This window comes from Ochotona curzoniae, unplaced genomic scaffold (genome assembly GCF_017591425.1).
Source record: "Ochotona curzoniae isolate NIBS_2020 unplaced genomic scaffold, NIBS_Ocur_1.0 scaffold_2587, whole genome shotgun sequence".
Classification (NCBI taxonomy): domain Eukaryota; kingdom Metazoa; phylum Chordata; class Mammalia; order Lagomorpha; family Ochotonidae; genus Ochotona; species Ochotona curzoniae.
This window is the reverse complement of record NW_024467096.1, coordinates 5,835,005-5,847,942: the sequence shown is the minus strand read 5'-3', so window position 1 is coordinate 5,847,942 and position 12,938 is coordinate 5,835,005. Positions and strand designations below refer to the sequence as shown.

General features: G+C 42.0%; 1 protein-coding gene across 2 annotated transcripts in view; it reads left to right on the top strand.

Annotated features, from left to right (window-relative positions):
• Nucleotides 1-12,938, top strand: part of UBXN7 (UBX domain protein 7) — a 47,323-nt gene that overhangs the window by 25,281 nt on the left and 9,104 nt on the right. For both annotated transcript variants that reach the window (XM_041003093.1, XM_041003092.1), the window contains 5 exons: nt 921-1,067; nt 2,384-2,474; nt 3,106-3,233; nt 11,453-11,846; nt 11,972-12,051. In XM_041003093.1, coding sequence (XP_040859027.1) covers nt 921-1,067; nt 2,384-2,474; nt 3,106-3,233; nt 11,453-11,846; nt 11,972-12,051 — 840 coding nt within the window. The remainder of the gene's footprint in view (nt 1-920; nt 1,068-2,383; nt 2,475-3,105; nt 3,234-11,452; nt 11,847-11,971; nt 12,052-12,938) is intronic.

The window sequence follows — 12,938 nt, the reverse complement described above, 5'->3', positions numbered from 1 at the left end:
TGACTTTCACCATGCCAGCTCCAGCTATTTGCAGTCATTTGAAGTATTAATGAACAGTGGAATATTCTCTATGTGTATGTGTGTTTGTCTCCATCTCTCTCTCTCTGCCTTTCAAAGTCTTATTAAAAAATCTTTAAAAGCATTAAGTACATGATATACCTAAAGCTTACTAAGACTTACATTTCATCGGTCAAGATGCACAGTGTATTTTTCCTACCAGTGTATGAAATTGTTTGTTAAATTCTTGTATTATTAGCTTTGTGTGACCTTGCTTTGGAAGCTTTACTGTTTTGATATTTTTTTTAATCACTATCGTTTATTTGAAAAGTAAAATTAGAGAGGAACAACAGACAGTATTTTCCATCTGCTGGTTCAGTCCTATAATGGCTGCAGTCTGTAATGACAGTGACTCCACTTTCAATCCAGCTCCCTGCTAATGCTCCTGGAAAAGCAGTAGAGGCTGCATACCTGCCTGCCTTCCCCCACACGCCCCCCTGCCTCCCTTCCTTCCTTCCTTTTTATTGATTTGTATTATGAAGGCAGATTTTACAGAGAGAAGGATCTTCATTCCACTGGTTCACTCTCCAAATGGTTGCAGTAGCCGAAGCTGAGCTGGCCTGAAGCCAGGAGCTTCTTCTTGGTCTCCCCTGTGGGTGCAGGCCCAAGGCTTTTTACTTGTTCATATTCGGTAAAGTATTAAGCCTTCTGTTATAAGTCTAAAATGTGTTATTTCAGAAGTTAGCGGAAGAAGAACAGATGAGGAGGAGGAGACGTCATTTTCTTAGAATTAATTATACTGAATTTGTTAAATATTAATTAAAATGTAAAATACATGGAAAGGGGACAGCTTTTGAGTTGAAGCTGAACGTCACCAGATAGAAATTGTTTGTAACGAATATTGTGTAACTTTATTCTGATAGGCCAAAGAGTGTGGCCAGATGCAAAATAAGTGGCTGATGATAAACATCCAGAATGTGCAAGACTTTGCATGCCAGTGTCTCAACCGTGATGTGTGGAGTAATGAAGCTGTAAAGAATATTATCCGGGAACATTTCATTTTCTGGCAGGTGAAGTGAAGTGTTTTTGTTTGTTTGTTTTTTTTTTTTTAACATTCATGATGAATAAAAAAGTAAGAGCAAGCAGATGACGGCAGTGAACTTCTAGGAGATGGTGGGCAGGAGATGGGGGACAACTGTTTAACAGGAAAGCTCTTTAAAAAGTTCATGGGAAATGAGTATTTTGAAAGATTAAAGAATTCTATGGAAGTCAAGCAAAAGAGGGAGACAACACAGAGAGAGAGGGAAAAGGGGTTATGGAGAGATCTTTCATATGCTGGTTCACTCCCCCAGGTTTTGCAATGCTAGCTAGGGCTATGCCAAGCCAGGAGCTGGAACTTGCTATGGATCTTCCCTGTGCAGGAACCCTAAGTTAGATATTCTTTTAACTATTTATGTCCTTGACATGTCACTTAGTCTTACTGACTCTAGTTTCTTGACATATTTAATGTTGAGCTGAGGTTAAATGGTTTTGTATCAGTTTTAAAATTTTGTAGAAAATTAAAGAAAATAAAAACTTTTGAATGAATTTGATCTTTTTGGTACTGCAAGATAATACTACTAGTGGTATTAATTTGTCCATTCATGGTTTAGAGGCCCCTGAATTCTGTGTATCTTTTTAATAGTAATTGCATTCTTTACAAACATTTTTATTGGGGTTGACCTTGTAGTACAGTAGCTTAAGCTGCCACTTGCAATCCAGGCGACCACATGGGCTTCAGTTAAGTCCTAGCTGCGATACTTATGGTCCAGCTCCCTGCTAATGAAGATGGCCCAAATCCTTAGGCCCCTGTACTGATGTAAGAGACTCATATGAAGCTCATGGCTCTTGGCTTTGACCTGGCCCAGTCTCAGCCATTGTAGTGTTTGGGGAGTGAACCAGCTGACTAATGAATGATCTGTCACTCCCTATGTTTTCTAACTCTTTCAAATAAATAAAGAAATCTTAAAGCAGAAAAACTTTCAGTTTATATTGATTGAGCTTCTTTGTCCACCGCTGTGCTAAGCCCTCAGATTTATAATGTTAATATATTATTGTGATTTATTAAGATACATATGTGAAAGTCGAGAATGAAGTAGGTAAACAGATAATTTGAATGGAAAGAGCAGTACCTCTGCTTAACTGAGAAAGATGATTGCTAAGTTTCCAGGGGGACTGAGGACAAAATTTTGAGGGAATTCTCCCAGATGAACTTCATTTTCTCTTTTCAAAGGAATGAGATTCCAGCACATGGCAATTTTATCAAAGGTGTATTTGTAAAATCAATTGCTATTGTTGTAAAAGCAAAGTTATATTGATTCTTTATTTTATATTATTGATTTAACAGGTTTATCATGACAGCGAGGAAGGTCAGAGATACATACAGTTTTATAAGCTAGGGGATTTCCCCTATGTTTCTATCCTGGACCCGCGGACAGGTAAGAACTGTCAGTACGGTCTTCAAACTGTCATGTATCTTTAGTTAAATGATGAACCTTTAATATTTGACTAGATCTGGTTTCAGAATTATAATTTAGGTACAGAATTCCTATTCGTTCCTAATTAAATGCTTAAATACCAGTTGGTATGTTTGAGGACTTTTCTGACAACTTTGGAAGAAGGTAATGTTTTTAATGTTTTTTTAACATTTTTGAAAAAAAGAACTGATATTCTCATCATTTTACAAGTGATTCCTTTAGGTTTTAATCACAAAAATATTGATTGTTCAGGTATTGATTGAAATCCCCACCAGAGAAACAGAGATTAGAGTTGTTCTATTACTAATTGAGTGTGTTTCATGTGGATGTTGCTTTGGCTCTGTCCTTCTGTATGTTAAAATAACATCAGTGTCAATCAGATGATTTCCCCTATCATGGTAGATTGGAATCTGTTGAATGAGTTAAATTAATATGTCTTCCTGGTTATAAAGGTAACTTAGCCTGACAGGGATAGAGATATGGATTCACTCTAAGTTTTAATTATACATGTGCTAAAAAAATTACCTGATAAGAATGTTTAGGAAATGTATTGATTTTATTGTATCTGTATGTCTTGGTTTCTAATCTTCAGGTCAGAAGCTAGTGGAATGGCACCAGTTAGATGTGTCTTCTTTTTTGGATCAAGTGACAGGATTTCTGGGTGAACATGGGCAACTGGATGGACTTTCTAGCGGCCCGCCCAAAAAATGTGCCCGCTCAGTAAGTATGACCAGGAAGTGGTGATGGGTAGATAAGGGTAACTGTGGAGGTTTCTTGTAAAATGATGGCAGAGATAATAATGAAGGGTAGTGAACAGTTACTGTTTGTGACTGTACAATATTGGTCCTATGATATATTTACTCTTTTTCATCTTAAGGCAATCCCATGATGGGTTACCTTGCAGCTAGGGTTTAGGCACATGAATTAACATTTGGATCTTGAAATAAACAATGTAAATGGGCAGAGAAGGGGATCTGACTTAGCAAGCCTAGGAGAGGCTTTTGTTTTCTCCGGAAGTAATTAAATGGCTTTTGGTGTCCAGATTTAGCAATGGAAATGAAATATTTACCAGAACAACTTGTGGTTTAATTGTAGCTTACTACCAACCTCTGTACCCCTTCTCAAAATTATTTCTAAACTTAGTGTCTTCTAAAGAAAGCTTGCATTGAACAGGTATATGTAATGATTGGTATTAAGATTAGGTTAGGTAGATCTTCAAAACTGCAGTAGCTTCACACTAATTGTTATTTGGGATGATGTCCATGAGTATAGAAATAGTCCTTACCCTTTCACTTTGTTAGTCCTCTCAAGTATTATTAAACCATTCCAGAGGTTAAATATTGAATTATCCAAAGAAAAAGCTTTAAGATGTAGTGTACATGAGTCTTTTTTAAGGCATTAAAAAATAATTATTTTTTCTTACTTAAAAAGTAGAGACACAGATCTTCCACCCTCTGATTCACTCCCGCAGAAGCCCACAACAGTCAGAGTTAGGCTAGGCTGAAGCTAGGATCCCAGAGCTCAGTCTGGGTTCTCCTGTAGGAGTGTAAAGACCCAGGCTCTTTTTCACGATTCAGGTGAAGAAACATAAGGATGCCTTCCTCCTCTCCCTGCTCCTCCCAACCCTCATTTGTTTAAGACTATTTCTTGATCTTAAGCAGTAACAAGCTTAACATTCTGGCATTTGAAGATACTGTGACATAGCTAGTAGAGGATACTTAACATATTTGTAGTTCTCAAGTATTTTAGTTTTGTTTTTCTTGATATAGTTCCATAGGCACAGGGATTCCCCTTCTTTCCCCCCAGCTGCTTTCCTCTGATATATGTAAAAGTACAGTCTTTGAGAAACAGTTGCCAAGTCCAACATTCTGCTATGAAATCTATCATGGTATTGTAGGTATAGACAGTGGTAAAAAAACAAAAAATCTGGTGTCCTGTTCTTAAGATGTATTTAACAGTTTCATTGGGAGTCCTCCTTTTATTGGAGAGGAGATGAATATTACAGCTTATCTTCACTTCTTGGTATGCTAGTGTCCAATCTGCAGTTCATCTGTGAGAATACATGTATATACATATTTACTTATATATTTATTTATTTTGTATTTTGCATGAAGTACCTTAGGGAAAACATATGATATTTGTCCTTTTGGGATTGGCTTCTTTTTAAAAAATTATTTAATTTTTGATGTTTACATAGTTGACAAGAATGCAGACCCTTGAAAATCACTGAATAGGATGATGAGGGTTAGAGGTATGGGAGAAAATAGATGGGACACATTCTTCCAATTTTCCTTTTCTTCTATATGGGCAGGTGAGTGGGAGGGGGCAGACTACATCGGTACGCAGGGATAAGGATGTCCAGTTGAGGTCATCTTAGAAACCCCAGTGTGTGGACTCCCAATGTATCTAGACAGTGGGATGATGGACTGTGTGACATTGTCTTTACCAGCAGTGTTGGAGCACACTTAAATAACATACTGATGTAATTGTAACTCCTTATGAAGAGTTGTGACGTTATCAGAAAAATCAGTCGGGGGGTGAAAATTGGAGGGAGGGGAACCCCAGACTATGCAGAATTGTGCGATAAATTTATATATATACGTGTGTGTGTGTGTGTGTGTGTGTGTGTGTGTGTGTGTTTTTGAATTATGAGGTACAATTGCGTATAGGCTGGGATTCCCTCCCAAACTCCCACGCCCCATCAGATTTTTCCCATTTTATTACAGCAGTGTAGTCCTTTATAAGGAATCATAATTCTATCAGTTGCTTATTTTAGTGTACCCCGGCATTGTTGGTACAGACAATGCCAGACAGTCCAGCATCCCATTGTCTACACATGTCCAACAATTTCATTGGGAATCTATCTTTTGTCTGGAAGCAGGAATGCATGTTCCATTATACCCACATGTCCGTATGACAGAACCCAGTACCCATCACTATACATTTCTATAAGTGGGAATAAAAATAAAAATTAAAAAAGATAATAATAAGAAACTCTAATGTGGAGAATAATGTTGTGACGGTGTTGCTTGAGTGGTTTCGGTAGTCCCAAGACACTGTTGCTTTTATTGCTCCAAGGTTGAGAAAATACTTCTAACGTCCATTGGCTGACAAAGTTCACCCAAGTGCATCCAGACACCTGCCAAAGCTTGGCCAGAAGAGTTTTCCAACCTGTTTGTTCTCTATCTTCTTACATAACACTCATGTTCTCTGCAGGTCCAAATGAGCTGGCCATCATGTTCCCCTTATGCACCTGGGCATGCCGTCCACTGCATAGACATGAGCAGTCGAGGCCTAGTCCTGATATGTGCATTCTTTTTTTTTTTTTAAAGATTTATTTTATTTTTATTGGAAAGGCTGATACACAGGAGGAGAGACAGAGAGGAAGATCTTCCGTCTGATGGTTCACTCCCCAAGTGAGCGTAACGGCCGATGCTATGCCAATCCAAAGCCAGGAGCCTCTTCTTGGTCTCCCTCGTGGGTGCAGGGTCCCAAAGTTTTGGGCCGTCCTTGACTGCTTTCCCGGGCCACAGGCAGGGAGCTGGATGGGAAGCAGGGCTGCCGGGATTAGAACTGGCGCCCATATGGGATCCTGGGCGTGCAAGGCGAGGACCTTAACCACTTCGCTATCACGCCAGGCCCCTGATATGTGCATTCTGTGGTTGTACCACAAATCCTATGATTTCATCCTGTAGCTGGAGTCTGATGGTCCAAGAAACTTCACCTGGGTGACCTCAGGCCTGATTCTTGCATATGCCAGCCAGTACAGGGTCCAGTTCAGTCCATCACTCATATTAGCATTAGCATATAAACACGCTGGTGAAAATAGTTGACCAGTTAGATTTGTTTTCAGCGTACATCCCATACAAACCAATAAGGACTGTGGCCCAGCCCAGCCCAGGCCTGTCCCCAGCCCCAATTCCTGCACATGCCAACATGTATGGCAGACTAATCCAGCCTGTGCTCCATCCACCTATGGGTGTTACAATTTAGCTTAGTCCAGCTCATCCCATGAACCAGTCTGCATGTATGTTGATGGAAGCTGCTTCTGTCCAGTCTGGCCCACTCCAGTCCTGGCTCTCTTGCACATCAGTGGTAGCTGCAGTCCAACAGAGTACCCAGTTTGCCTAACTAGGCCCAGTTCCCATCCCAGAACTTGCACTTTACAGGGAGTACTGCAGTCCAGTCTGACACAACTTGCATCCTGTTCCAGCACTTGCTAGTGGATGCTGTTGCAAAGCCTGACCCATCAGCACTTATCCTGGCTCTTGTATTGGCCATTGGATACGGTGGCCTGGCCTAGTCCAGCCCTTCCCAAAACCCAGTTCACATGCAGGCTAAGGGTTGTTGCAACCTTGCCCGGCACAGAGTGCCCCCAGTCCCAGCTCTTATACTCAGCAGTGGGAGCAATGTTTCAGCAGTGGAGTGCTACAGCCCTCTACTAGGTTTTTTCCTAGCCTGGGGTCTGGCATGTGCCACTGGGTGCCATGGCCCATCTCATCTTGGCATGAGCTGGCCTCTCCCCATTTCTGGCTCATGCCACGGGTGCTGCAGCCAGCTGGCCTGGTCTGCTGTCTTGTCCTGACTCCCAGACCTGCTAGAAGGTATTGTAGAGTGGTCCAACCTGGCCCACCCCCAGATCTGACTCACGTTATGCCAGTGGGCACTGTAGCCAAGCCTGGCCTGAACTGCCCCTGCCTTGAGTCCTGTGCTCACCAGCCAGGGCTATGCTAACAAGGGAGTTCCTCAAAGTCCTCTATTAGATCAGCACCCAGTTGTAGCTCTTGCACACACCATTGTTTGGCTGAGCCTGATTTGGCCCACCTCCAGTCCAGACATTTACTGGAAGATATGGTGGCTTTACCAGAGCAGCCCACACCTTTTTGGCTCTCATTGGTGGATGTTACAACCAAGCCTTACCTGCCCTACCCCCAGACCCAGATCTCATGTTGATCATGGTGCTATGACCTAGGTCAGCCCAACCCCTACCCATTCTGGTCTTGTGAGCTCCAATACTGGCATACCCAGACACAGTGCATATATAATGAAGGATGTTATAACCAGGTTCAGTCCATTCCACCCTTATTCCCAGCTCTCAAGCTCAACTGTTGGAACTGCAGCCCAGCAGGAGGTTCCCCTTAGCTCCCTTACCAGGCCCACTCCCAGCTACAGATCTTAGGCATGCTGGTGGTTGCTCTGACCCAGCCTGGCCTGGCTCATCCCCAGTCCTAACTTACGGGTGGGTCTTGCAGCCTAGGCCTGCCTAGCTTGTCGCCATCCCTGGCTCTCATGCAAACTAATAGATATGATAGCCTAGCCAATCATGACCCACATCCCATCTTGGCTCCTGTGCATACCAGTGTACTACAGTTTGGCTCAGCCTTGCCTAGTCCACCCCGCAAGCCAGCCATACACCTGCCAACAAGTGGAGCAGCCTTGTCAGGTGTGGCACACACCCACCCCTGACTCTTGAGCTCACCAGCGGGAGCTACAGCCTAATAGGAGTTTCCCTACTAGGTTCACTCCCAGACTCGGATCTCACGCAGGCCACTGGGTGCTAGGCCTCTAGCCGATATGTTCTGTCCTTCTGTACCCCCAGTCTCAGCCTTTGTGTATGCTGGTAGATGTTGCAGCCAGGACCATCCTACACACCCATTGGGTGCACTTGCAGATGCTATAGCCTGGAGCAGCCTGGCCTATTCCCGGTCCCAGTACTCATGAGTGTTGGTGAGTTCATGGTCATGCTAGCTTGGCTCATCACCACTCTCCTACCCATTTGCATACCCCCTTCTCTAAGCAATTCACAGTCCCCATTCCCGGAAGAACACAGTTCCCCAAGTCAGGTTTTCCAGCTGTTCCATGTCAGTGTGCAGGGATTCCCAGACCCTGTCTGCTGGTGTGCTGGCTGGGGTCCTGTTTGTTTTTCTGGGGTCCATGTCCAGTTGCATGCTGACCCCCAGAATCCTTGTGCCAATTTCTTCTCTGGGATTTCATTGAGTATAATGGTCTCTAGTTGGGAACATTTTATTGCAGATGGTACAATTTCATTCTTTTTAATAAGTTTGCCAAGTTTTGATATTGAGGATCCTTAAAAAAAATGATTTGTTTATTTTTAATGGAAAGGCAGATCAGATTTTTACAGAGAGAAGGAGAGACAGAGAAAGAACTTCCACCTGCTGGTTCACTCCCCAAATGACTGCAATGGCTGGAGCTGAGCTGATCCAAAACCAGAAGCCAGGGGCTTCTTCTGGGTCTCACACACGGGTGCAGGTTCCCAAGGCTTTGGGCCATGCTCCACTGCCTTCCCAAGCCACAAGCAGGGAGCTGGATGGGAAGTCAAACAGCTGAGACAGAATCAGTGCCCATATGGTGCTGGTGCTTGCATGCCAAGGACTCACCAATTGAACCATTATGCTTACCCTTATGAAAATATCTTTTAAAAATAAAAATTTTATGATATTCAGTGTGTCTACATCTTCAATTGAGAAGAATATATATGTTTTAATTTGAGGGAAAGGTGTAGTGTGTTAAGCCACCATCTGCCACACTGACATCCGATATGGTATGGCTGCTGGTTTGAGATCCAGCTGCTCAACCTCTGATCAAGCTCCCTGCTAATGCAACTCTGCTTTGCAAACAAAACATAAATAACTTGAGGGAAGGAGAGAACGAGTCAGTATGTGAGCAAGCATGCATGAGCAAGTGTCCCTCTTGTGGCTCCCTTCAGTGTCTGCAACAGCTTCATCTGATCTAGGAACCAGGAACAGAGCCTGGATCTCCCTTGGTATCCAGTTGCTTGAGCTGCTGCCTCACAGGTCTACGTTAGTGCAAAGCTGGAAGTGGGAGCCAGAGCTGGGAATTCACCCCAGGCACCAGTCTTTTTACTGATGCCTTACCCGTTGGCCCAAATACCACCTCCAACATTTTTCTGTTATACTTTATGCTTTGGGGCCTATGAAGTATTTGCAGAACCGAAGGTTTTACTTTTAAGATTTTTATAGTTTTAGGTCTTGAGTTTGTGATCCATTTTGAACTATTTTTTATGTGTCAGATTAAATTTGTTTTTTAATTTTTATTTTGTTACATATGAGTTTCAACTTTGTGGTGTATATGGGTATCAGAATGATTTGTTGGAAAAAAATTTTCCTTTTCCCATTGAATTCCCTTCTGTCTTCTGTATGCATAGATTTGTTTATGGACTCTTACCATTTGGTCTGTCTTTTGTAATAGTATTTTACTGTCTTAATTATTGTAACTTTATAGTAAGTCTTGAAATCACATGATGTAAGACATTCAACTTTAAAAAAATTATTTTGTTTAAAGTCCCTTACATTTTAATGTTAAGCTTTAGAATCAACCTCTCCGTTTGTATCAGCAAGCTGCTGGAATTTTGATTGGAATTTTAGAAGCTTATGGATCATTTTGAGTATTTACATTGTAATATTGAATCCTCAAATCTATAAGCATGGAATGTGTCCCTGTCTTTACTCCTTGCAGCAACACTTTATAGTGTTGAATGCTGTGTAGCTTGCAGCCTCACTAAATTCATTGATTACTTCTGTGCTCGTACTATCAGCCAATAGACTTGACCATGATCTTCAGTACAACATTAGATATAGATTGTGAAATTAGAAATCTCTACTTAGTTTCTGGTTTGAGATGATTAATATTCAATCTTTTACCATTAGTTTTATGTTTTTAATCCAGAATGGATTTGTCATCATTTCTTTTTTTTACATCTGTGGGAATAATAAAAGAGTTTTCTGTTTTCTAAAAACAAATTTATTTAAGAGGAGTAGGGGAGAGTGAGTGAGAGAAGTTAAATTTGTTGGTTTATACCTCATGTGCTTACAATAGCCAGGGCTGGGTCAGGCCAAAGCAGGAGCTGTAACTCATTTTAGGTCGTCCCTCATGGGTGGCAGAAACCAAATGCTTTGGCCACTGCTTGCTGCCTTCAACTTGTACTTTTGCAGGAAGCTGGAGTTGAAAGCATAGTTGAGGCTCTGACCCAGACTCTCAGAGGGTTTCAAGTGTCATCTTAACTGCTGTGCCAAATGCTTCTGTGGAGCGAATTTCATTGGTTGGGTTTTGGATGTTAAGCCAACTTTGCATTCCTTGCAAAACATCATTTAGTTGTAAGCATTAGTTTCTTTTTTTTTTTTTTTAAGATTTATTTATTTTTACTACAAAGTCAGATATACAGAGAGGAGGAGAAATAGAGAGAGGAAGATCTTCTGTCCGATGATTCACTCTCCAAGTGACTGCAATGGCTGGTGCTGCGCTAATTCGGAGCTAGGAGCCAGAAACTTCCTCCAGGTCTCCCATGCAGGTGCAGGATCCCAAGACTTTTGGCTGTCCTCGACTGCCTTCCCAGGCCACAAGCAGGGAGCTGGATGGGAAGTGGAGCCACCGGGATTAGAACCAGCACCCATATGGGATCCCGGCACGTTCAAGGCGAGGACCTTAGCTGCTAGGCCATACTTCTAGGCTCAGCCTTAGTTTCTTTATATACATATATTACTTAATTTGATTTTGTCAAGAATTTGTGTTTCTGTGTTCATGAAGTTTGTTGATTTCAGTTTTTTGGGATGGAAGACTTTGTTTTATTCCCCTCTGCCTTGTAATACTTTGTAATGTCATTTGTCTGGTTTTGGCTAATGTTGCCCTCACAGTGAATTAAGAAGTGTTTCCTCCTTGGTTTGTCCAGTTACATGATTTCTTCCTTAATGTTTTGTTTTTAAAATATCCATTCTAATTTAGCTAAGATAGAATCCTTGCTTTCCAGTAGTTTTAAACTTCAGCGGGAAAGAGACAGTATACCAGAAAATAATCATGGCTAGTTATTATGTTAGTTCTGCCCTGTTTGACGTGACTGTTCCTTGGTTTAATTGCTTTTTTTTTCACCCTGTCTTTCCACGTGTTTTGCCTGTGTCTCACAGGAAAGCCTGATAGATGCAAGTGAGGACAGCCAGCTGGAAGCTGCCATCAGAGCCTCTTTGCAGGAGACACATTTTGACTCCACGCAGACGAAGCAAGATAGTCGTTCAGATGAGGAATCTGAATCTGAACTTTTTTCTGGTAGTGAAGAGTTCATATCTGTATGTGGCTCTGATGAAGAAGAGGAAATCGAGAATCTTGCCAAGTCTAGAAAATCTCCCCACAAAGATTTGGGGCATAGAAAAGAAGAGAACAGAAGGCCACTGCCTGAGCCCTCTGCTAGAACTGAGCCTGCAACAACCACAAACCACCAAGGATTGCCAGCTATGGATTCTGAAATCTTGGAGATGTCGGCTGAAAAGTCAGATGGGATAGTGGAGGGGGCAGATGTCAACGGTGGGTTACACTATAGACTTACTTAAAAATGTGAGCATTGCTGAATAGCTTTGTTTTTTATGTATTAATCTGAATCTGTCTTAAGCATTTGTGTCTTTTTTTTTTTTTTTTAACCTTTCGATCAGGACCAAAAGCACAGCTGATGTTGCGATATCCAGATGGAAAAAGGGAGCAGATCACTCTGCCAGAACAAGCGAAACTGCTAGTAAGTGTTTGTAATTGGAAGCATTTGCTTGAAGCAGAGAGACTAATAAATAGAGCTAGTTAGGGAGTATTGCTAAATGAGCTTTTAAAGTAGGTGTTAGATACTCAATTTGATCTCTAACTGGAAATTCACATCTGTAGTGGAACCTTCTCTCTGGCCATTTACAGTAGCAAAGAGTGACTGTAAAGCAAGTAAGCTCTGGAAGCTGTAGGACAGATAACTCGGAAGGATTTCCGGACAATGGAAATAAGCGTCGTAAGACTCACTGGTTTGTTTGAAAGGCAGAGTTAACAGAGCGAGCTATAATCTGTCCACTGGCTCACACCTCAGGTAACCACATGGCCAGGGCTGGTCCAGGGCAGAGCTGGGAACCTGGAGCTTCGTCTGGGTCTCCCAGGTAGGTGCAGAGGTCCATACACTTGGCCATCCTCTGCTACTCTCTCAGGCCTAAGTAGGGAACTGGACTGCAAGAGGAACAGCCAGGGCTCACATTGGTACCCATATGGGATGTTGGTGCTGCAAATGGTGTCTTAACATGCAATGCCACAATGCTTGGTCCAGTTCATGTTTTACATAGTGTATCATTCTGGAGTACTGTGATGTCATCTTTCACTGTCTCCTGCTCTGCTGTCCAGAACTTGAGTCATCCTTTTGGGTAGTGTGTACCAATACTGTATACACTGTCTGCTCATTAGCCAACTAATCACCTCTTACAGCATCTCAGTGCTTGTGGCCAAGGAATCCTTATTTTATGTAATGACCCCAAAGCTCAAGGGTGATTGTGCAGTATATTATTAGAATTGTTTATTTTTTTTTTAAGATTGATTTTTATTGGAAAGTCATATATACAGAGAGGAGGAGAGACAAAAAGGAAGTTCTTCCATCCA